The 23,931-nt window shown below is 39.4% G+C and overlaps 5 protein-coding genes and 2 non-coding genes across 12 annotated transcripts in view; 3 read left to right on the top strand and 4 right to left on the bottom strand.

The window, feature by feature from the left end:
* Window positions 1-3,882, top strand: part of nek4 (NIMA-related kinase 4) — an 8,349-nt gene extending 4,467 nt beyond the window's left edge. For 2 of the 5 annotated variants that reach the window (XM_034869383.1, XM_034869382.1), the window contains 7 exons: window positions 315-479; window positions 614-680; window positions 932-1,044; window positions 1,757-1,848; window positions 2,028-2,245; window positions 2,329-2,462; window positions 3,034-3,132. In XM_034869383.1, the coding sequence (XP_034725274.1) occupies window positions 315-479; window positions 614-680; window positions 932-1,044; window positions 1,757-1,848; window positions 2,028-2,245; window positions 2,329-2,462; window positions 3,034-3,132 (888 nt within the window). Of the gene's footprint in view, window positions 1-314; window positions 480-613; window positions 681-931; window positions 1,045-1,756; window positions 1,849-2,027; window positions 2,246-2,328; window positions 2,463-3,033 lie in introns of all 5 variants that reach the window. The other 3 variants (XM_034869381.1, XM_034869378.1, XM_034869379.1) reach the window with 3 other exon arrangements.
* On the bottom strand, window positions 3,774-6,057 carry spcs1 (signal peptidase complex subunit 1). Its single transcript, XM_034869409.1, has 4 exons — window positions 5,907-6,057; window positions 4,361-4,420; window positions 4,158-4,244; window positions 3,774-4,066 (listed from the first exon to the last, which is right to left on the bottom strand). The coding sequence occupies exons 1-4, from the start codon at window positions 5,940-5,942 to the stop codon at window positions 3,941-3,943; spliced, it is 309 nt and encodes a 102-aa protein (XP_034725300.1). The 5' UTR covers window positions 5,943-6,057; the 3' UTR covers window positions 3,774-3,940.
* A 558-nt stretch (window positions 6,058-6,615) lies between these two features.
* Window positions 6,616-10,631, top strand: glt8d1 (glycosyltransferase 8 domain containing 1). 2 transcript variants are annotated; one of them, XM_034869401.1, is made up of 9 exons: window positions 6,616-6,999; window positions 7,250-7,348; window positions 7,540-7,750; window positions 7,880-7,997; window positions 8,107-8,191; window positions 8,400-8,512; window positions 8,632-8,798; window positions 9,316-9,428; window positions 9,997-10,631. In XM_034869401.1, exons 1-9 carry the CDS (start codon window positions 6,984-6,986, stop codon window positions 10,179-10,181), a joined length of 1,107 nt encoding a protein of 368 aa, XP_034725292.1. In that variant the 5' UTR covers window positions 6,616-6,983; the 3' UTR covers window positions 10,182-10,631. The 2 variants fall into 2 exon arrangements, with proteins under 2 accessions (XP_034725292.1, XP_034725293.1); XM_034869402.1 differs by having other exon boundaries at window positions 6,617-7,107; window positions 9,997-10,629.
* Window positions 10,632-12,815: 2,184 nt separating this feature from the next.
* gnl3 (guanine nucleotide binding protein-like 3 (nucleolar)) lies at window positions 12,816-17,825 on the bottom strand. The gene is made up of 15 exons (XM_034869389.1): window positions 17,681-17,825; window positions 17,399-17,457; window positions 17,083-17,223; window positions 16,788-16,907; window positions 16,612-16,692; window positions 16,384-16,519; window positions 16,143-16,246; window positions 15,347-15,497; window positions 15,045-15,132; window positions 14,734-14,911; window positions 14,478-14,620; window positions 14,118-14,254; window positions 13,761-13,900; window positions 13,481-13,550; window positions 12,816-13,391 (listed from the first exon to the last, which is right to left on the bottom strand). Exons 1-15 carry the CDS (start codon window positions 17,691-17,693, stop codon window positions 13,291-13,293), a joined length of 1,662 nt encoding a protein of 553 aa, XP_034725280.1. The 5' UTR covers window positions 17,694-17,825; the 3' UTR covers window positions 12,816-13,290.
* On the bottom strand, window positions 14,349-14,422 carry LOC117944157. Its single transcript, XR_004656512.1, has one exon. It is a non-coding gene; the product is annotated as a small nucleolar RNA SNORD19 (small nucleolar RNA).
* On the bottom strand, window positions 15,678-15,804 carry LOC117944160. Its single transcript, XR_004656515.1, has one exon. It is a non-coding gene; the product is annotated as a small nucleolar RNA SNORA47 (small nucleolar RNA).
* Window positions 17,826-18,894: 1,069 nt separating the features above from the next.
* Window positions 18,895-22,917, top strand: LOC117943324 (zinc finger and SCAN domain-containing protein 22-like). The gene is made up of 2 exons (XM_034869403.1): window positions 18,895-19,268; window positions 20,338-22,917. The coding sequence occupies exons 1-2, from the start codon at window positions 19,088-19,090 to the stop codon at window positions 21,252-21,254; spliced, it is 1,098 nt and encodes a 365-aa protein (XP_034725294.1). The 5' UTR covers window positions 18,895-19,087; the 3' UTR covers window positions 21,255-22,917.
* Window positions 22,918-23,931: the final 1,014 nt, after the last annotated feature.

Here is a 23,931-nt window from a genome sequence, read left to right as displayed (position 1 = left end):
CCCCCCCCCCCCAAAAAAAAATGATCTGCCATTTTTCCACTGTTGTTGAATCTGCTGATTTTCCTCAAACCTACCATCATATTGCATTTGTAAAGGAACACAATCTATGCTGCATTAAAGTCAAGATATGATAGTTGGAATTATCCTCTGTAATACGGAAATGTTTTGTAGTAATATAACCAACCAGAATATGTAACAAATGTGAGTCTTGAGAATAACAAAATGATCAACAGTCAGTGAAATTGATTGGGGTAATTTTTGTTTTGTTTTTGTTACATCTTAATTTTCAATTATCTTTTTTTGTCTTCTGTTAGTCCAATGTGGCTGCTCCTAGACCTTTACCTCTACCTCCTGTTGAGGGCATAGCCGTGGGAGGGAGGAAGAGGAGTCGGGGGTGCACAGAGGCCAAGAAGACGAGTGAAGCTGCAACCTCCACATCAGTTAGTTCTTCTAAGGACGAATTCTTAGCGCAGCCACAGGTGAAAGTGCCCCTCCACTCACGCACTGCCTACAGCCACATTACTGCAAAGATGTGAATATAATACAAAACAACATAAAAATCAGCAGATGCCGTTTATCAATGACAAAAATTGTGGCACAATTTTATTTTCAGGATCGTCCTCTGTCTGCCAGAGAGAGAAGAAGACTGAGGCAGTCCCAGGAGAGTGCCAGCAAACCAGGTACATACTGTTTTTTTCTTTACAGTTGGACCAATAACAAAAATAAATAAAGTTATAGGAGACTTAAATAAAGCTATGAAAAAAACAAAACGGTAATCATAGAAAATGCACGTACTTAAATACACACAGATACACTTCATAACAAACATACATGCACATTTTAGCTAAAAAAACTCTATAAAACCCCCTCAAAAAATAGTTTGTAGTAGTTGACCTTTTTGGTATTGAATACTTTCCTGCTCTTTCCACAGGTGTTAGTGTTGTAAGAAGGGCATCTTATAATGTCAGCTCCACTAAGGACGAGCACTCCAATGCTCCCTATACCAGATCTGTTTCAGACTCCATCACCGGGACCAACTGTAAGGTACCGACACCCTATCACTGTGACATTAAGTTATACTTCATACAAAGGATACTGCACTTTTGTATCTTTTATATACATATATATCTTTTTATATCGACTGGTATGACAAAAATGGTAAATGTGCCTCGTGAGTCTAATACGATGGTTTTACATTAAATTAAAAACAGAAGTTGCATTACATTACATGTCATTTAGCTGACGCTTTTATCAAAAGCGACTTCCAATTAAGTGCTTTCAACCCTGAAGGTGCAAACTCCAGACAAGCAGTAAGTGCAAGGACATTAGCTTTAAATAAGCAAAACTACAAAAATCCATATGAAAGTGCAGCTTTAAGAATACACACACACACACACACAGTGCCATGCAAAAGTATTCACCCCCTTGGCTTTTTACCTATTTGGTTACATTACAGCCTTTAGTTCAATGTTTTTAATCTGAGTGTTAAGTGATGGATAAGAACACAATAGTCTAAGATGGTGAAATGGGATGAGAAAAATATATACATAAAACAAATTTTTTTGAAAAATAAAATTAGCCTATGTGTATGTATTCACACCCTTTTGTTATGAAGCCCATAAAAAGCTCTGGTGCAACTAATTAACTTGGTAACCTTGAAAAATGCCAAGGGGGGGGTGAAGACTTCTGTACGTATGAATGTATACATTTTTGTATGTGAAAATGTCAGCCATAACAGTGGACTGTGTCATTACAACAGGATAAGTTGCAGGAGCAAAGGTCAGATGAAGACGAGTGCAGCTCCTCCACAAGTTCCACAGAGCGTTCGGAGGGAGACTGCAGGGAAAGGTGAGCGCATACACCACAGGAGAAAATCACAAGTGCAGCTCACCTCAACTCAAAAGTAGTCACCGTACTGCTTTGCTTTTGTATAATTAGCTCTTTATAGTCTGTGTTAACGTATTTGCTGTTTCACAGTGGTTGAATAAGATTTGCTGTATAATCCATGATTTATGGGTCGTCTGCAGGAAGACTGAATCCAGTGACATGCAGGATTTAGTCCACATGATGACCCAAACTTTGACAATGGATAATGGAGATGGTATGAGCGAGGTGGACAAAGGCAGATTCGGCTCTACTGCATTGCCAGAATTTAAACTGAACAGGAAGTACAGAGACACCCTGGTGCTTCATGGAAAGGGTCGAGGGGAAGCGGAGAACTTGTCACTCGGCGAAATACCGATCGGTTAGATAATTGATCAAATTCTATTATCATTGGTCCGCCATCCTAGAGCTTCCTTGTGTTTAACCAGCTTCTTTCTCGAAAAGGCTCCACGTCTGGTCCCGCCAAAATAAGACGAGCCATAGAGCATCTGAGGACAGATGTGGTGAAGGGCCTCGGGGTCAAGCTGCTGGACAGAGTCCTGGAAATCATGGATGTGGAGGATGACACCAAACGAGAAGTATGATTTAAAAAATAATAATAATAATAAAATAAACACATGCCAAGTTATATACACTGTACTCATGGTTTAACTGAAAATGTGACATTAAGTGTTCAGGAGGAGCTACTAAATAGGAGCTGAGGCAATGTGTTTGCTGGTTTGTTCATTTGTGCATGTTCTGCAAATGCTCAGGGATTTTAAGGTTTCCTTCAGTAAAACACATTTTTCTACTAGAAAGGGTAACGTAATTCATAAAGATGAAAACCCAATGTACAAGTAGGAAGTAGTTACATAAAGACCAAACTTAAGGATTTTCTAATTGCGTTGGTTAGGTCAATGCATTAATTAAATGTGTTCTTTATGTTTAGAGTTCTGACATCAAATAAATGGGACTAAGAGTTAAATAAGTTATACTGGCTTCTTAGTTCAAAATAAGTAAACCATTCAAATTCTGTTATTCTGTTCATGTCACACCTCTGATGTAATCAGTTTGTCTGCAAAGTTCAAAACCCGGTGTGTGTAGAACTCAAAGTAGTTCCACTGTCCTGTTTCCAAAATGATCAGTTGGAATCCTTTTTTCTCACTGCAGCTTTGCCTCCGTGACCAGATGGGGGATGAGAAGTACAAAGCTTATGCTGTGATGGTGAGGCAGCTGAAATTCTTTGAGGACATTGCCATCAAGGTTTAGAGAAAATGCTGTACTTACTGCAAGGGAGCAAACATTTACATTTCCATGACACCGCATGTGGGAAGAGGCAACAGATCTCCAACGGGAAACGTTTGTCTTTGGGAGAAATGTTTCAGCTTCCAAGTAGGAACTTGTATAAAGTCAATATTGTTCATAAAAATGAATTTGTTTCCTGCCAAAACACCAACCTGCTTGCGTGGCATTGACACGTTTTTTTGCAGGCAAATCATTGATACTTGCAGGTTTTGTCATGGAATTGCCATGTTACTACTCTTGTGCAAGCAATCATATGTTAATGACTGTGTAAAGTTTTTTTTTTTTTTTTTTTAAACCTCATTCTTCAAAACACAGAATTTGTAATTATTCCTGTTATTTTCAGAATGTCTATGCAAAGATTTTGAGTCATGTTAAAGCACTCTTTTTGTAGTGGGTACTCATTTGTTTATAATGCACACTAGAATTTCAATTGTCTGAAGAAACTAGATTTTCCTTCTGTTATTTTTAACAATATTATGTAGGTGCCTTGTAGATATTAATCTTTGAATCTTTTCTAATAAATCAAATTTGTTTTTGTTTACACCTATTTTCAAAATGTTGAGCACCACAATAACTTTAATTAAAACTACAGATGAAACATCCAGTTTATAAAACAGAATCTGATGTTTATTATTTGGACACGATTAATTAATTATTGACTGACAAACTGCAACAAAATTTTCCTCCACAATACTCAAAATGTGAACTGTAGGACGTTGGGAAGTTTCCAAAATAAAGGATGTATTAACAGCCAGGCAGAGACAGTGTTGAGTTATTTATGCTTTTTCTTCTTGAGAGTTTCCTGAGGCTTTTGGCTGGACTCCCCGCTGGTCTCTGGTATAACCGGCTGCCAGGGCAGAGGATTCTTTCTGTACATGGGCCATGGAGGCAGCGTCAACTACAGCCAAGGACAAAGAAGAAATGATTAATGTTGGCTGTTTTAAAGCATTCCTTGCCAACAAAGCACACAAAAGATCGAAACAACTTACCACACAGGACACAGCAAAACCAACCAAGACGATGTACACTGTCCAACCAAACTGTTCAATGATCAGACCATACACAAATCCAATCACCTGGAAAGAGGATACAAATAACATCAGTGAACGTGAAAAAAGGTTAAAAAAAATACATTGGCATTCTTCTAGTGGGATGTTTGAATTTCTAGTTTGCATGTGTCATGGTTAGTTACCGCTGAGACGAGTATTATTCCTTGGAAAATCTGTTCAGCCAGTTTCTGGCCCTTATAATCCTGTAACACAAGGGATGGGGAAACATAATTTAGGCAATGTTAGTTACCATGTTAAGTACTCTTCGGTGTCGTGGTCTGCGGGGGCAGCAGCATTTCGACTGCTGAGAGGAAGGGACTCTCAGCAGGTTATGAAGACCAGCTCTGTCCTGGGATGATGGCTAAGCTATCATTCCTGATGGATAACATGTCCCACACATAGACTACAAATAGTGGATGTAGCATCCGTAATGTCACCCGTTGTTTGTGGACTGCCCTTTAGAAGCCTCAATTATGGCAATATAGGCGTTGCCATCTTGTTTTTTGCGAGAGGGTGGAGCTGGGGAAGGTGATGCGGCACTAGGCTAAAAACTAAAGGGGGAAAGTTATTGATATTCAACCTTTCTGAAATTAGTCCTCCAGTAGAGATTTACCATAGACCATAGACAGGCTGGGGCAACTCATATTAATGTTAGAAAAACCTCATAAGGAGAAATGTTCATGCCATGGGACCTTTAATATAAATGGGACCATAATTTACAATATTAACATTATGCTGTCTTGAAGAAGTATTGAAATTAGCGATTGAAGCCATAAACCCATATGGAAAATATTTATTGAGGTAACAAATCAAGTAATAGGTATTTCCCCGTACACTTCTATAGAAACAGACTTATTTTCGCAACCAGTGGAACTGCTGGAAATTAGATCAAATGCAGGTTTAAGGCACTTCCACATTGGCTTCACCTTTCAGGTCCGGAAGCTTTGTCCATTATTTTTAAGAGTCTATGGTCGCACCCCAAGCAGAACTCAGATAGCACTAAGCAGCTCTTTCAGTGACCAACCAATTTTACAAAAATCCATTTCAACAAAAAGAATTATTACATTACAAATCATCATCCTCAACAGCATTTGTGACACACTGTAGTAAAATCTCTCAAAATACAACACACAAACGAGCCCCGTCCATGTGCCTAACAGAGATGTATACCTATGTGTGCATAACATACCTGCAATCAACAACGTGTAGACAGCGAATCATTACTAGATCTTAAAGCATAGTGCATTCTTTTTGGCTCACTAAAGATATTGAGATTGATGATAATTTGGTATTGAATGACATGGCAGCATTTTTGCATGTTAAATAAAGCTAGAGTAATGAAAACTAAACGTAATGTTACTGGCGACGCTAACGTTAAAGTTAAAAGCTAACGGTCCTAAACAACTTTAGATTTAGCTTAGCTAGCTAGCTAAGTACGTCCAGTCACATTCGGGCCAAAATATCTGCCAAAAAACGACAACAGGTTAAATTCGTCTTTGATATGTCACTACGTCAAAAGAAAAATCAGAAACATTGGATGTGTGGTTAACTAACGTAATCATCATAACGTTAGCTAGCAGCTGTTACCAACTTTAACCACTGCACTAACTAGTAAGCTTGATAGAAAGCATGCACGAATAGCTAGCATAAATATGCAGCTTCCCACCAAATAAGATACTAATCTCTTACCATGTGCGAGGGAATGGACTTGAATATAGACAGCATATTTCTACTTTAAGTGAACAAGCATACACGGACCGAATTTGGTTCAAACGGGAACAAACCGTGCAAACCGAAGCAGGTTCATTTCCGGTTTCAAAAAGATACGTCGTGTTGTTAAGGACCCATTCGGCTCATATTCGGCTACAGCAAGGGAAAAAATACATACAAAAAAAGACACTAGAGATTGAGACTAGATATTCAATATGCTTTCGCTTTCTGTGAACTAGATGAAGAAACAATATGACATTTGTTTTATCACTGCATATGTATAACATATTATTTGATTTTCTAAGAAAAATTGGGCAAATGAGGTGGGCAAGGGTTTATTTTTTATGTGCAGTTAATGTTATTATTAGAAACATTTGACCGATGAAAATTGATTTGAAATTATATTTATATATATAAAAAGCTAGTTCACATATCTCTAGTCAGGATTGGGTAACGTGCTCCTTGTTGTTGACATATTTGGTAAGGTGTCAAACTCTATGGGTTTTAGTAGAAAGCGTTGCCTGCTTAAATGACTGCCCGTCAGTATGTCTAGCGAGTTTTGGCCGTCATAGTTTAAGCATACAATTTTGACTTCGTATCTATAGTCATTAAATCACATATCCATACTAATTTAAACTTAAAATTATTTTTATTTACTGAAAACAGCAACTTTACAATCAGGCAAACGCATTGGCATCTATTACTACGTGCAATAGTGATGGCGGATAAACTTGTTGATGTTGAGTTGGCAGTTTGTTTTTTTTAGCTTAAATTACTTTTGTTGTTCAATCTTATTTCTTTGAAGAGCCAACTTCACCTGCGCTGTATATATTTTAAATTTAGGCATATTAACACAGTTAAAAGCCACTAGTGTGCTTACTGCCGTTGTGTGTGTATGCGGTCGCCACGCAGCGGTGCAGCAGCAATCTGGGTTCACCTCATTAGCTGCTGTAATAGCCAGCTAATACATATTGGGCTGCACTCAGATCAACCCTCACATTTTTACTTGTTTCCATAATTTTTTAATAAGGCGGAGGAACTGATGAGACCGTTGTCATGACATTGAGGAGAGGTGAGCCAGTCTGAAGGAAGCATAGATATTTTTTATATCTATGGAAGCGAGCATGCATCTAGTCTAGATAAAACGTTACAGTGAGAATGGAAAACTAAATAGATACTGGTAAGACTAATGCTGAGGCAGACTGGCCGCCATTCACATTTAACATTACCTATTAACAGATTTGTGGCTATCACAGTTCCCACACTGACACTGATGGCCTGTGTATCTGTCATTAAAATGAGCTCTTCATTGTGTCTTTCAGTAAACGTGGTCATCCTTTTGCTGCTGGGTGTGGCCTTCCTGATCATAGTTCAACGAAATCTCCTTAACCTCAGTGACATTTTACACAAGGAAAACCCAGGTATGTCTATTTTTGTGCCGCTTACTACTCTGTGTGTCAGCTGCTCTGTACCTACACACGGGGTACACCTTTTCCTCAGATTATCAAATGTATGTGTGTATAATGTTATGAACATCTAATCAGACAAATTCAGTGTGTTAAAATGAAACCATAGAAGAAATTAATGAAGTCTTAAATATTGCTTTATCCAGATGCTGGGATGATTCTTCCATTTGAATCCGAGTTGTCTCCGGAGCTCAGAGAAGAGTCGGTAAGGAAAGGAGAGGAGATCCCTGTCCTCATCACTGCTGCTGTGGAAAGACTCGGAGCTGTGGTTGCTGCCATGAACAGCGTCTACCAGAACAGTAAAGCCAATGTTGTTTTCACCATAGTGACCCTGAATGACACGGTGGATCACCTAAAGTAAGATGATGGAGCATGACTGTCTTGCTGCATCATGCATACCATTATATTGCCTTGGTTTGTCTCTAAGAGGAATTTGTGAAATGTCTATTGTCTCACACAACCTTTTTCTCCTTGTTTTACCAACAGTGTGTGGCTTAGTAAGACACGGCTTAAAAATGTCAAATATAAAATAGTTATTTTCAAGCCTGAGCTCCTTAATAGGAAGATATCTAAAGATCCTCAGACACTGGAAGCTGCCAAACCAGTAAGACAACGACATGTTTTATCACTGTCCCAGAAGAAATATTCCTTTTTCCTTTTCTTTTCTTCAAATGTTCCACCCTTTTTTTTTTCGTTTTTACTTTTTTTTCCAGTTAACTTTTGCCAGGTTTTATCTACCTTTATACATACCCGAGGCAGAGAAAGCCATCTATTTGGATGACGATGTCATTGTACAAGGTAAGACCCCACCTAAAGGAAGAGAATTCCCTTGGCCATGAACCCAACCAAGACTATTTTACTGCTACTTGTCATGCAGAAAATTAGTTTTTCATGCACCTAATGAACTCATTAACTCTCAGAACTATACGTGTTATAACTGTAAGATCAAACTGTGCTCTGGGAGGGTATTTATTAAGGGATTTTTGCCTGTTCTGTTGGATATTAGGGGACATTCAGGAGCTTTATGAAACCAATCTCAAACCAGGACACGCAGCCGCCTTTTCTGATGACTGTGATTCAGCATCTGCTAAGGGCATCATTCGAGGGGCTGGAAATCAGGTGGGCCATCTCTTGGATTACTTTTTTAGTTAGGTAAAAAAAATTAGGAGTATCATAATATGGAATGTTTCTATGTGAATATGCTGACATTTTATTTAATAATGAATCCTCTCTAATAGAATAACTATATAGGCTTTCTGGACTTCAAGAAGGACGCTATCAAGAAGCTGGGGATGAGGGCTAACACATGCTCCTTCAACCCCGGGGTCATCCTCGCCAACCTGACGGAGTGGAGGAACCAGAACATCACCCGGCAGCTGGAGAACTGGATGGAACTTAACACACAGTACGTAACTCACAGCGGTAAAAAGATGGGTGAATATTAGGCAGTCTCTTATGTCAAATATAGACAAACTGAAGGCAAAAGTCTGGATTTTTTCTTTTCCTCATTAAAGCTACAGTTGGTAACTTCTATATTATCATATTAGCTGAAACTATCACTTGTTACTGAACTGACTCAATCATGTTCCTCTGCCTACTCTTGCTCCCTAATAGCATTTGCAAGATTCTACAGCGCCTAAAGGAAACAACTAATCAGAGCCCAGTTTGACAGTTTGAACTGAGTTCACAGACAGGGATTGACACTGTGTTAGAGATTTCTCGGCTTTGAATGGTTTTCCTTCAGGCGTGGAATCATGCTAATGCCATTAGGAACATTAGAAGGAAGCAGAGGAACTTTCTTGTGTCCTACTGTCAGGATATAGTGACAGTTTGACTAAATATGACTACTGTAGCTTTAATTGTACACAAATTGTAATGGACTCTTTTTGTTCGTATTAAGATGAATATGTTGGTTTCTCCAGGGAGGATCTGTACAGTAAGACACTGGCAGAGAGTATCACCACCCCCCCACTCCTCATTGTTTTCTACAAACGTCACTCCACGATTGACCCCATGTGGCATGTCAGGCACCTTGGTAAGTACGGATTAGTTATGATGGGAAACCAGAGTACATTAGGAGCTTTTGTCAATGAAACATTGGCTGTATATCAAGCTGATTTTAAGGCAAGGCAATTTATTCATATAGCACAGATCACACACAAAAACAAATTAAAAGTGCGTAAGCATACACATAAACAGGAGCAAATACCCCATACAATTCAGCAATCAAAAACAAAGCAAACAAACAGTATATTTAAAAAGATTTCAAATATGAAATGGTCATCCCTAAATGACATCAGGAAAGCAATGTCGTACAGAAAAGTTTAAGGTCTTGCATTAAAAGAACACAGGGTTGGGGCAGATCGTAAGTGTTCAGGAAGTTCATCTGGTGCAAAAAACTAAAAGCTACTTCTGCATGTTTGGTAATTTTTTTTTTTTAAGGCAGTTTTCTGCTGTTAAAGCATAAACCCAGTTTAATTATATCATTATATAATTAACTTTTTTAATTCACTTTTCAGGTTAAAAGTTTTTTAATGATTTTAGTATTTTTTACACAAAATACAGTGGACATTATCATATGATGGCCAAACCTTGTTTTTCAGGCATGACAGGTGCTGGAAACCGCTACTCTCTCCAGTTTGTGAAAGCTGCCAAACTCCTCCACTGGAATGGACACTACAAGCCCTGGGGGAGAACATCCTCCTTTTCTGACGTGTGGGACAAGTGGTTCATTCCAGACCCCACAGGAAAATTTCATCCCGTGCGAAAACATGCAGGGGACAACTAGACCGAAAAGTTGGTTTTAGTAAGCTTTTAAGCAGCCAGGCCTTCCCAGCAGGACTACGCCTCGCTCGCATCTCAGGAACTAAGTAAGGCCTATTCACTTTCAGGTGCTATCATCCTAAGAACATGTGGACCCTGTGTACTCTCGCCTTCCCTTGAACATGCTCCTTTTTTCTATAACCATTGCGTCTTATTATTCTTAGAGCGCACAAATATTTCACATTTCTTTAGTCCTCAAACGTTCACTAGAGTCCTAGACCATTTTTTAACCAATGATAAAAACAGTGTTTAATGAAAAGACGTTAAATATAATATAATGTAGCATCGGTGAAGCCACCCATTGGTTTGTGGACGGCCGTTTTAAAGCCAGCAGTTTGCATTTTGGCCTTTGCCATATTGGTATTTTGAAACCTGATTTTCGCATCCAGTTTGATTTCCCCCTGCTGGAAATAGATAGAATGCAGGTTTAAGGAACTACTGCATTGGCTTCACTTCTCCTGAACATACACTACCAGTCAAACCTTTGGGGTCACTAACACATTTCCATACCACTCCCTTATAGAAAGAATACCAGCTGATCTGAGTGGGTGGCTGATCTTTAATGCAAAAGCCACATTGCCCATTATCAGCAACCATTAATCCAGTGTTCCAAATGCATATCCTGATTAAAAAAAACAATGCAACTGATCTCAGCAGGTATTCTGTCTATGATGGAGAGCAATGGAAATTTCTAAGTGACCCCAAACTTTTGACCGGTAGTGTAATTAGAGGGGCATTGCATCTGAAGGGTATGTAAGCATCAATTCCAGTCAACATGATAATGAGATACCTTGTGGCAACGTGCCAAGACAACCATCTACAACTGAAGCCATTGTCAAAGTAATGATGGCTTAAGTAGGTATGTTTACATCAAGCTTAATACTATTTACTTTTATATACAGTGAATTACAATAAATACAATAGTAAGAAATACAGTAGTTACCTCAGGTATAAACTGGTGTCTTCAAACACGTTACCCTCAGTTTTATGATTGCAGTCTGAATTGTAATCATGCAGATGTCTCATGTCATTACCTCAGTTCAATACTTCCTGTGGAAAAGTTGTAGACTTTATTGCACATACATTTATCAGATCCTTTTTAACAGTGATTGTGCTTATTGCAGCATTTCAATCACAAAAAGACAGACAGAAAATGCTGTTTAACTCCCTCTTCCACTTTAATTCCATCATTCTCCATGGCAATTTCCCAAATGAATGGTTAATCACTTGCAACTACAGTTAAGGGTCTGCTGCCATTTTGAGTTGTCCCACCTATCAAATTCTGCCATAAACTAACAAAACTTTAATACTGTACTTACTGCCTCTCATGGTCAACTGTTTATCACTTTATATGCAGACCACTAAGCAAACTACATCTCTGCAGCAATTGCACAATATACCCATACTTTATATCTCTTCTGTCGGGATTTTTATACATTGAAAAGCATTCGCCTTGCCGGTGTAAATATGTCATCCTTTGTATAGTACATGAAATAAAAGTTACATTTTTATCATTTAAATCTTGTCATCTGTAATGAATGAACGAACCTGGTTATTTTTGGAAGGTTTTCCATTTCCAAGACTGTTTTGTGTAATACTCAATGAAAGGGGGTGTAAAATTATTAAACCCAATAATGGTAATGTAAAAGTTAGCAAAATTGGAAAGTAGCATCTCACGGTTCCGTCCAACCCCTCCCCCTGCCCCCGGAGCGCCAACCCACCCACAGACGTGCGCTAGCTACCAGCCGATAGCAGTTTGTTTGGGAACATACACTAATAACGTTACACTTTGGCCAATGCTTTACATCATACGGCCAAAGAGGTTATACTCTTTAATACGGCCCACGGATATAAGATAAAACAAATGTAGAATCAAAGTCCTTATTACAGCTAAAGCAACTCGGGAGAAACGCCGTGTGAGCCTGCAGCTCTGCCAGTAGTCCTGTGGGTCTGCTCGCTTTTCGTCTGCCTAGTTAAATAACAAAGTTTGGCTATAAATGCATGCTACTACCGCTAAATAATTTCAATAAGGACGTAATTTTGACTGGCAAGTTGATGTGATGTACCTAAATGATGTACCTAACAAACAGTATTAGCTGATAAAGATGTCTTTCGTCACATTAAAGGCAATGGGAAAGTCTTTTTCGGCAACGTGACGTTGCAATTCCTGTTAGCCTCTGTGCCCATGTTTGCATCATAGCCCGGCGAGGTTCCTGGGGCATGGTCGAATCCTTTAACTGTATATGGGTAGAATCAAACAGATGGGCAAGGAGGCATTTCATTTGTTCTTTCCAAGCGGACCATGAGGCAGTGATTGGTGGGGTTTAACAGGATTACAGCAGCTACTGATGGATCTTTTTCCGCTTTATAAGAGACTATCATTTATTGCTGTGGGAGCATTAAGACCATTTTAAACAATATATTAAAATGTGTTTACTGAAAATAGTTACCAAACCATGCCTTTTAAAGATGTGGTTAAAGATGGCTACGGCCTTAAACTGTTAGTTGTGTCAATGCTTTTATCCAAAGCGACTTCCAATTAAGTGCTTGCGCGCTGTGTGATGTTACTTAATGGTTTTGGGAAAAAGAGAATAACAGATTTAGGCTTTGTAGAGGGTTTATTGCATTTATAGTACATCATCTATATACAGTTTTTTTCATCAACACAAATTATAAATGACCTCTGGACATTTAAAACTGGAGAGTATTCACCGACAACATTTGGATATATACATAACGACTTAATAGATTAAGTTAATTATCTGAGCAGGGATTGTCCTAGACCAACAATTCAATTGAGCCAGACAGAAATTGTTTTCTAGGACAAAAGTAAGTCCTTGTCTGGAAACTGTCCCACTGTGTCTGAGATTCAAAGTTTGAAGTATAAGCACATATATATATAACTGACAAGCCTTACACCACTCAACTAGGCAGTGCTTTTCAAACTGATTCTTAATCAACCTTGCTTGTCACAAGGTGGTCAAAGGCACCCCGACAGTTATTATTTACGTCAACATGGTCGTATACGTCGACAAATCCAGGTCTACAATTCTGCCAGACAACGAAAGCTACGCTTATTTAAAATCTGTGTTGAAGTCATAGGTATCATTTGTTGTAGCTGCAGAGAGGCTGATGTCGATGGGGACAGACTGAAACTGCACACGGCCTGGTGTTTCTGGAAGATGTTGAGAGATATGAAAAAAGTTAGACCAAATAGGTGGAGATTTTAGTAAATTAAAAGGAAATTTTTATAACAGAACTTACTTTTGAGTAGCACTTTCTGTGGTTTCTCTGGTGCTTCAGTTTCTTTTCCCTCGTTAGGAGTTTGTTCAGGCTGCAAGAAAAACCGATGTTTCAACTATTTAAACTCATTTGGAGATACCCGGAGTGATTTCAATGAGAAAAGGTCCGGCCAGCAGGATCAGAGTTGGATTAGAAGTCTTCATAAACAAATCAAGGCTTAATTTTTTTTCCTCATTTCCAGGCGACCAGACTGTTAGCATTATTTGAAGCAGCTCTATGTTTTTACTTTCTATCTAGTTACCTCATTCTCCTTCTGCTCCACTTCTCTCTCTGTGGCTGCAGCAAGTTTGTCTTCAGAGACGTCATGGACACTCAGCAGGCCTGCAGTTGGGCCTTTAGAGATGAAGCTCACACTGCTGGCCTGGTTTGGGAATTTAACACCTAAAAAAAAAAAAAAAAAAAAAAAGGGAAAAGGTTTCTAACAACATGGACACAAGTGAAAGAATGTTCTTTCAGTAGCTGCAGTAAATTGATAGGTCTTAAGCTCATTAGTGGCCTTGTTGCTCTTTGCACACAATATTAAAATCAGTTGATACAGCGGACTGAGCTTCAGTACCGTTTTATTTTGGAGCCCTGCACTCACTCTTAACACCATTACCTTTCAGAGTTTCCTCGTTGCCCGTTTTCAAATTGTTTAGATCCCAACCATTACGCATTTCAGCGACGACAGCATCAGACATGTAGCTGGGGAGGCTGTGGTTGTCAGGTGCCTTACAATGGTAGCTCATCTTGGCTCTAAGGAGACAAACCAGAGAGACTTCTGTCAGATCAAGTAAGACATAGTACTCCTATTCTACTTCATGATCTATCCTATTTGCAGTTATCCTGTCACAGTGTTGGGATCAGAGTTGGATTAGAAGTCTTCATAATGAAATCCAGACTTGTGTTTTGTCCTCATTTCCACAGACGCAATACAGCTGCCCACCGTTTCCAGTCCTTTAAAAATTCAAACACTCACCCTGTCCAGTCAGCAAGGAAAGCTGTGGCTGCCTGCTCTGTGTTAGGGACTCCACCTTTCTGCAGATATCCATGCTTTTTGGCGAACAAGGTTAAAAATTCCAGAGAGTTTCTGAAGTCAGGGACGTTGTACTGAAGCATTATCTGAAACCATGAGAACACATGACCTGAAAACAATAAATCACTTCACATTTACAAAGGAGAACCCAAGCCCATCTACTACTCAACAAATCTCCTGTGACGGGAAGTCGTCCTACCTGGCTGTGGTCACACTGTTTGAGCAGAGTCCTGACAGCCTCCAGCACACTCTCCTGGCCCTCCTCCACCTGCAGGCTCCTTAGAGCCATGGAGGCTGGTGGGTTGGACGGTGACGCCACCACACCTGGGCTGTCTATAAGCTTCACATTCTTCAAGATGTGCACCTCCTGCATGGATCTAAGGGAGTGGGAACAGGTACCATTTGACTATTGGGATAAGCTTTATTAAAAAAAAGAAAGGTCATAAGCAATATGTGTTAATTAGAATTATAACATAATCCCAGTTATGTGCGTGTGTGTCCAGTACTCACTTTGTGATGCCCCTCTTGATGCCAGCATTGCATGCAAGGATCCCCTTCATACTGTTGACAAGACTGCTTTTCCCCACATTAGGAAAACCTGGCGGTAAAATATGTTTGCACATTCAGATTTACTTTGAGCAAGTTTAAAGAAATGAATGCAATCAGAACCAATACAGTATATCCATCACACAGCTGCATAAGAGAATTAAGTAACTGAAGTCCTCATAGAAATCAACACAACTGAATCCACAGCCGATGTAACACAATGTCACACAGAATGCGGTTTTATGTAGGGAGAAAGCCGCGCTTACCAACTACGCCCACTCGGAGTGAAGCTTCACTCTGTGTGTTACAAGCAAAACTTGCAAGGAGCTCAGTTAGACAACTGTTTCCCAAGCAGGCTGCTGCTCGGGATCGGTCCAGGACTTCATTGGAGGCCACTATTGTGCGCTTTCTGGCTCGCTGATGAAGACAAAACCAGACAAGTTAAACTACTTTTAAGCACCATTCACAAATTCATACTGGCTTTTTGGGTTAGCATTTTAAGTGGCTAAAGACCCCCCAGTCTAAACAGCATTCATGCATGGGTAAATATTTCTTTAAAAAAAACAAAACGCAACCTATATATAAAAAAAACACTTTGTTTTGTTCACAAACACACTACAAATGAGCTCATGACAAAGATGCTCAATTGAGTGGTTTGTGTGTTACTCTTGGAGGTTTTAACCAGTTATAACAGCACAAGCTGCTCAACCTTCTCAGTCCTCCACATTACGATATATAAAAACAAATCTAGTCATTGATAGTTTCCCCCCACCCCCCTCACACATTTGCATTGGAATTCATTCAGGCTCTGACTATGGAAATTCTAATCATATTGCAATAAGCTGGATTGTGAAAATGTATTTGTCAAAATAAGAGGTTAGAAGCCTTAGCTCAAACGCTAGTAGTTAAGACGAAGGTTGGTAAATGCATCCAAAAGCTGAACCCGTTTCTAAAAAGAGGCTCATCGACCAATAAAATCTGTCTGAGTTCAATGTTTATATAAAGCATTATACCCTGCAAACATGCGTTCTTTGATCCCAGTTTGTAAAATGCACCTCCTACCACTGTTTTGTCCTTGATCTGTGTTGATGCTTTGAACGCCACAACTGGAAACTCCAGTTGTAAGCACTGTATCCACCTCTCCACATTTTCCTTTGGTACCAGATCTACAACACAGAATATTAGATTAAATAAATCTAAAACATTTAGAGTTGTCTGAAATTCACATCAGACCATATACCCCTGCTCATCAGAGCTTGTGTGTGTACTTGACTATAAATTACAGCAAGTCATGTCCATTTACCTATTTTGCTTAAAACTAATATCAGTTTCTTGTTTCCTTCCCTACTCAGCACAGCCTCCTCCAGCTGTGGACACCTGCATCCCATTGGATCACGAGCATCAAGGACTTCTATTACTACATCAGATGCATCAATAACCTGAAAAAAAAAAAAAAAAAAGCAAATCAGACTGAAGATGATCAAATGAAAGTAATTAATGTTCTACAGTGAAGCATGCTGGGAAGTTTTACCTTATTTAATTCAGAGCAAAAATACTGTTTTGAGTTCTTGTCTGGGGCAGACGGTTTCTCTTGCAGTTTTACAACATCATCCTATAGAAACAAGACCACCCCCCCAAAAATTAAAAAGTCAGACAGCAGAAGAGTGATACAATTTTGAACTGATTATTTTAGTGTTTGCCTTTTACCTGCCGAGGCTTCTTGGCCTTGGGTTCTGTTTCTTTACTTGTGACCTCCTTCTCCTTTTTCCTCTTTTGGGCTCGCTCCAATATTTTAGCCTGTCTCTTTTTCTCCTTTTCTTCTTCAATCTGTGAGACAAAATATATGCCACGAGTATAACAGCTGTATATCAGACATGCACAGGGACACTTAAAGACATTGTACAGTCCCGTTTCCCTAAAACAACTGAAAAGTGACACTGCAGGTATAAAAGATAGCGTTAGTAGTCGTGACAACGCGAATTAGAAGAGTACCGATGCCAACCTGTAGCCTCCTCTGCTCTGCCTCGCGGAGGACCTCCTCTTTGAAGGGAGCGCTGCTGGGCACGCCGGGATCCTTCTTCACTCGTTTGCTAACTCCTTTCTTCTTTGCCTCTTTTCGTAGCTTTCTAGTGTGGTCCCGGACCTAAACACGTAACATAAAAATGTAATTCATTTTCTTATAGACATTACAATTTGTCTTAACGAGTTCAAATTTCGAGTAACGTTAACTTTAGCAGTCGCATCTCGCTCACACAGGCCTCATCATGCTAAAGTCAAACTACGGTCTTTAGTAATGGGTGATAGAGTCAGACACTTACCTTTTTCTGTATTTTATAGCGTTTGGAACATGTAACCCGCTTACTTGCTTTCTTTAACTCTAAAGACAAAATATAAAAGTAACGTTAAAACATGTTGACAATGGTTGAATAGTTTGCTAAAAACGAAGCTAAAGCAGACTGAATAACGGTGGCTGTTAGCGATTAGTTAATTATTTTTCTGCCTAGGTTTATTAACCGAACATTAAAGCTTTAAACATTTGGTTATTTATGAGCTCACTATATTAATGTAACTAACGTCCCTATTAACGCTTGCTTACTTACTTGGTCGTTTCATCGTGGAGCTATGGTCGAACCTGCCAATGTGACTGCACAGCAATCCTCTCGCACGTGGAGGAGTGAGCAAGTCTGAGGACTCGTCATTTCCGCCTTTGTCAGCGCAAGTTTCGCCCCCTGCCGAGCTGGAGTGCTTTATTTATTTTTCACATGTGGCCCTAATCTTCGGTGATTTTTTTTTTCTTTTCTTTTTTAACTTAACATTCAATCAAGTGCAAGGAAGTTATTCCTCCAGGTCAAGTCATCCTTAACACTAAATAATTAATTGGTAATAAAATAATGTAAAAAAGTAATTTGACTAAATCCTAACTTGTTAGGATGTAAAATACAAAAAACAAATACATTTAATTTTTGCAAGCCTACATTATTTTGCATTTTTACATTTTCATTACAATATTTTAATACTAAGTATCTGATACAGTAAGTAGATATTCATACCATGATATATTATATATAATCCACAGAATGTATACACACACAGTATAGAATAGTGGTTCCCAAACATTTTCATGTGACCCCTAAACTGACATAAATTAGACCATGGTGGCCCCCCATTTGTCCCAGGGTCCCTCATCTGATAATATCTTTGCTTTCAGCTGCATTACTACAAAAAGTGTATGAAACCTATGACCAAAATAACTGTAATCCTGTCATTGTGTTACTTATGGTTGGAATTATAGTGAACATGGAATTATAGAGAACATTTAGTGAAATTATTCCCTGTTTTGCCCCCTGGACCCCTGGAACACCCTCAAGGAGCCCACTTTGGGAACCACTGTAATAGACTATGTGTGTGTATGCCCCACTCTGTTGTTTATATTTTGGACTAGATGGTCCATTTTCAACACAAAGATGCAGAATGCCTTGGCTTCATGCAATAATGTCAAAGCTGGCAGTGGGTGCTTATATTAGGATGATAACCTTCAAAAAGGAGAACCATTGATAAGATTATTAGAGGCCCGTTGAGGCTGTCAGGAAATATTTAGGAAACAGCTAGCATTTAAATTGTAGGCTATGTGCTCAGCATCAGTGGTTTATTCCCCAAAAGTGTAACCATGAAACCACAGGATATTCTGATTGATGTGTTAAACTTCTATTTGTAGCCATATGGCAAACAATATAAAAGTTGTCATAAACAGGTCATAGATTAGCACTTTCACAACATAAGGGTATGCTGTTTTACAACGGTGATATGCTATAGTATCAGGTGTTGTTGCACAATAACCTAACTGGCTCACTGCTCTTTGAATGAATCAGTGGGGTCACAGAAGATATTGGGGGACGATGTAGAAGGAGAAGGCAAAGAAGAAGACATAACTACGGGTCACGTGATTGGGTCGAGCATCTTTTTGGTCCATTTTGGATGATAGCAGAAGCTCCGTGCAACTCAAGAAAATGACCAAACTGCAGTTTTTAAACGTATTTTTGACTGAGCGTCTCATGCTTGCTGCTCAGGAGATCTACAAATCTGTCGAGGACACGATGTTGGAGTTCCAGGAGGAGATAGCGATCAGGGAGCGGGAGAACGACCATTTGAGACGGAGGCTGCGAGACGCTGGAATTGAAATATGGCCAGGTTAGCTCCGCTGAAAGCTAGCGGTGCAGCTGCAACCCTTTATGTCCTATCTGCCTAGTCTGTAGGGTGGTATTATGTAGTGGAATGGGAATGACTGCGTACAGGACGAATGTTATAATGCAATAATTAGTCTCAGAATGATGTTGTGTCGCTTCCAAACAAGTTAACGTTAGCTGGTAGCGAGCTAGTTGACTTTAACTGCTGTTGTTGTGAAGTGGCTAGCGCGTTAGCAACCTTTGTTCGTTAGCAAACCAGCTAGGTTAGCCGACTAGCCTACACCCGCGTTAGCATTTAGCTGTGCCTGTGTACAAGCTAGTGTGTATTTTGACATAGTCAAGGAACTAATTCACAATGTATTTGACAGGAACAGATACCAGTGAACACTGCGAAAAATAATTCACACTATTCACTTGTTGTGTCCTTGTGTTTGTGTTTGTTTATTTCAATTTTAAAACTCCATATCCACATAGAGTAGACCCATGCTGCTGCTTCAGTGTTGCCAAATGTGCCATTATTATTACTTTTGTAAATACGCCATACACGCAGTCTTTTTCTCTTGTGCATTGTTAAATATCACAGTTACACTCACTGTGACGTGTAGTACAGCTATACCCCTTGAAAGTTCAAGGGAGTGCATGCTTTGTGTAGGCATCACATACAGTATTATTATTGACTATTAAACGTACTTAAGATGTCCCCTGATATTTGATTGATTACTTGGGGCCAATATTTTGTAGCTAAATTGATAATGAAACAAGGTGTGTCAGGATTTGGGTAAATTACCACTTCTGCTACACAGTTTTCTTGGGGGAAACACTTCTTTGTATATTTCTACCCAAATCATTCTGTTAAAGTTCAAGTTAACAGGATAGCGAGTTCAGCTCGTCGTGTTTTTGGTGGAAAAGTTGTCTGGTATAAGGGTGTTTTACAAAAGAATGCTGCTGAAACTATTCCACATCAGGTGGTCTATTATGTTGAGAAAGTCCATTTTGATATTTCAATACATTGGTCAGGCTCTACAGTGAAGTAAATGTTTTTCATCTTAGCCCCTTCCTCCTCTTGTTTTCAGATCGTCCATCCATGGCGCTGTTGGATGAGGAGGATGGTGAGCATCCACGGCGTGAGTGGAGTCCCAGCATGGGGCATGAAGAGCGGATCCCTATTCAGATTAAGGATAAAAGAGATCTCCGGGCCAACCAAGGAGACGATCAGCTTCGTGGCCATGGCTCTTGCAGCACACCAGAAAACATGTTTACTCCCCCGCGTGTTGGAAATAAATATCCCCAGGATGGCCCGCACACATCCAACCTCCCTCAGAGTCAAGGTGTGGAGAACAGGGAGAGGGATCCTACATCTCGAGGCTCCTCGAGGCATGTGAAGGTAGAGAGTGGAGGAGGCCACAGAGGCTCTACTTCCTCCAACAGCAGCGCCCAGCCACTCGCACCAGTCAACCCAAACTGCTCAAATGAGAACAACATTGACATTGGGGTGGAGAATGGAGGGCAGATGGTTGGTGCTAAAGGAAATGGAAATGGAGCTAACAGAGGACAGGCCTCTCAAATGCGCAACCAAGGAGCCAATACTGTGGACTGCCCTCATCAAAAATCCCCCCTACAAGGCCACATGGCTTCATTTTCCTGCAAGGTTTGTGGTGAGGCATTTAGTCATGTTGGCCACCTTCATGTGCATGTACAAGTGCACACTCGAGAAAAACCTTACCGTTGTGGAGTGTGCGGGAAATGCTGCAGCTCCTCTGGCAGACTCCAGGAGCACCAGCGTAGCCACACCGGAGAAAAACCATTTCGTTGCCAGATTTGTGGAAAGGGCTTCACACAGATGGCTCATTTGAAGGTACACATGAGGATCCATACTGGAGAAAAGCCATACAGTTGCCCTGTGTGTGGCAAATGCTTCAGCCGTTCTGACAAAATCAAAAGGCATCTCCAGACCCATAGCCGCGAGGGAACATATTTCTCAGGGCAATGATGCAAGTGTGTTGTTAAACAACCCAGTTTGTGAATCCTTGATAAGGGAAGCTTTCCTACAAAAAGCTAAAATCGCTGCCATTCAAATGAGGCTTTTCTTTCTTCCAACTTTTTCAAGAACTAGGGATTCAGCAAGTCTTAGAGAACGTTTATCTAACCTGACATTTCTCCACGCCATAGTCTCTCAATAGATTTTGTATTAGCCAGTTTAGTATGCCATTTACTTAATTTTGTACTTGTCACAGAGTATTAAAACTCCAAGACACAATCTGAGTTATTAGCTAGCCTTTATGAATTATCTAGCCTTTCCTAAATCATAATTAGCATGATGAAGTCTTCCACACATGCCTTGAAACTGAGATGCATAACAAAATTCAACAATGTTCAACACAGTCACAGCTTTTTATCAACCAGTCACTTCAAATCCATAAAGTTTACACTTTGGTTCAAAATCTGCAGACTTGACATATATTTTGTAGTCATTATTTTAGGACCTAAAATTAAGAGTCAGTGCATGAAATTATCTCTTACTTGGAGAATTGATGGCCTGACCAATGAAGCCTGCGTGTTATCTGTCTAACACTGCCAGTAGTTTTTCATGTAGCAATTAAACAATGATTGATAAATGAATTTAGGTGAACAAAAAGCCACTAAAGTGCGCCTGTAAACGGTGGACTTGACTGACTTACAAGGAGAAGTCTAACCTGGCACTTATCTCCATTTTTATCTTTATTTTAACATCCTTTTTTTTTCTGAGTGATGTTAAATTGCTACAGAGCTAAATACTGCCATCTCACATCACCAGTGCTTCATGTTGTACACTTGAAAATGGATCAATCTATTGTGAGACTGCTCCACTATTTTGTGAAATAATGTGATATTCTGTAAAATACCACTAGTCTTGATCTACCGTTCTTTTTTTAATTTTGTGTCTGTTTTAATGACATGCACAATGGCATCTTTCTAAGACGGTGCAGAAATTCACTCTATAATAGGGCCGTACAGTATTGGATGAACCTATCTCTGTTTTTTCAGGGGTTTCACTCTGCAAGGATTTATGTTCATCTGTGTTTCCACCACAGTAGTTATTCACATGTGACACATTTTTGGGAGTGGCCTCAGTTGTGGTTGTGGATTTTCAGAGGTGATGTTTGGTGTATCATAGAATCAGGTACTTCCTCTGCCCATCTTAGACTGACCCCCTGCACAGTAGACCCTACTGTCAGCTTTCTCCTCTCAGGACTAATGCTGCATTCATAACGTGAGGACTAATATCTGACTTGAAAAGGCTATTATAAAAGTCAGAAACTCAGGGTTTGTGAGTTTTCTCATGGAATTTGTCTCTGCTTGTTTGCAGAAATAAACATGTAACGTAACAATTTCAACAAAATCGGAACATCCTGCAAGAAGACCAACTAAGAAAAAAAAATGATACCTTCAGAGTGTGTCAGAGCTCAGTTGGTGCTCTGGGATGCTCACCAGTGAACCCTTCATGCACAATGAATGCAGCATGAGACAACTATGGCATGTCCTCACAGCTGACCAGCAGCCCTTCACTCACAGTCTTCTCTGGGACACATTTGCTCCCCTGCACACACTCCAATGTACAGTGTTGTATCATGATGTATTAAATGGTATTTTTTAATAAAGTAGTAATTGAATATTCATTGTAAATGTCTTGTAGTCTATGCAAACTTCAGAATTCAACATGGCATGGTGCTTATGATCAGTGCTACCTACCTACATCCAGGTACAGAGGCTAACATCCTGTCTCTTCTGAGACAGGTCTTTGTATACAGACTTGACTGGTTATCTTGTCATTTTTGGAAAAGCTCAGGCATTACTAATAACATTAAGGATGACTCTGTCAGTATTCAAGTTCCCCAGCAAATCGTTTTCAGTGAGCCAGCATGCATTAAGGCCCTGTAATTTAAACTTCTAAATTAAGGAACTTTAAATATTTATCACTTAATTATTTTAGAGAAATGTATATTGTTGTTTTTTTCTTCCTAGTTGACATCCTGACGTGCCACAGTGGGAAAAGCACAAGTGTAAAAAATCTAATGAGCTATGTTATGTGCATGCCGGCTCACTGTTAAGGCTTTACTGCAACGCATGAATAACAGAGCCATCTTTTAGTATTAGTAACACCTTCACTTTACCAAATATGACAAGTCAAAATGAATGAGGTAAAAAAAAGCCCCTTGGACAACACACATATTTTTACTTCAAGTATTTCAATTTTAACTCTAAATCCTACTGCTGTGCTTTAAAAAAAAGAAGCAATTATATTTAAACCACGTTAAAATCCTCAAACCCATCATGTGCCCACAGCCAGTAAATAAGTTGATACCATATGTTCAAAAAAAGATTAATTCATCTGCAAGGCCTCCACAAGTGTTTGTGGTAACATAAATACGACACCTGGTGGGGTACTTTCCATTACAATGTTTTTCGGACGTAGACTTAGACTTTTCTTTATCAATCTTTTTGGGATGACTCTCGCAAAGAAATTGAATTTCCAGCAGCAGATTTCAGTTTAAGAAACACTTGAATAGAAAATAAAGAGATATAAAAAAAATACAATATAGAAATAAATAACAAACTTTTAGCTTTAATAAAAGACCTTTAGCATAAATTATAAATTAACAGTTAAGAGCAGTTAGAATGTCCAGGTA

The sequence above is a fragment of the Etheostoma cragini genome, chromosome 4, assembly GCF_013103735.1.
Source record: "Etheostoma cragini isolate CJK2018 chromosome 4, CSU_Ecrag_1.0, whole genome shotgun sequence".
NCBI lineage: Eukaryota > Metazoa > Chordata > Actinopteri > Perciformes > Percidae > Etheostoma > Etheostoma cragini.
This window is presented reverse-complemented; position numbering and strand designations above follow the sequence as displayed.

Excerpts from the sequence above, each read along its gene's own strand:
- LOC117943324 (XM_034869403.1), top strand. The coding sequence starts at position 19,088 with ATGACCAAACTGCAGTTTTTAAACGTATTTTTGACTGAGCGTCTCATG. Across the intron at positions 19,269-20,337 it reads TGGAATTGAAATATGGCCAG|ATCGTCCATCCATGGCGCTG; the intron begins GTTAGCTCCGCT and ends TCTTGTTTTCAG.
- spcs1 (XM_034869409.1), bottom strand. The coding sequence starts at position 5,942 with ATGCTGTCTATATTCAAGTCCATTCCCTCGCACATG. Across the intron at positions 4,421-5,906 it reads AGTCCATTCCCTCGCACATG|GATTATAAGGGCCAGAAACT; the intron begins GTAAGAGATTAG and ends CTTGTGTTACAG. Across the intron at positions 4,245-4,360 it reads GAATAATACTCGTCTCAGCG|GTGATTGGATTTGTGTATGG; the intron begins GTAACTAACCAT and ends TCCTCTTTCCAG.
- glt8d1 (XM_034869401.1), top strand. Across the intron at positions 7,998-8,106 it reads CACTGGAAGCTGCCAAACCA|TTAACTTTTGCCAGGTTTTA; the intron begins GTAAGACAACGA and ends TTTTTTTTCCAG. Across the intron at positions 8,513-8,631 it reads TTCGAGGGGCTGGAAATCAG|AATAACTATATAGGCTTTCT; the intron begins GTGGGCCATCTC and ends CCTCTCTAATAG.
- gnl3 (XM_034869389.1), bottom strand. Across the intron at positions 17,224-17,398 it reads GCTATAAAATACAGAAAAAG|GTCCGGGACCACACTAGAAA; the intron begins GTAAGTGTCTGA and ends TTACGTGTTTAG. Across the intron at positions 15,133-15,346 it reads ACTCCGAGTGGGCGTAGTTG|GTTTTCCTAATGTGGGGAAA; the intron begins GTAAGCGCGGCT and ends TTTTACCGCCAG.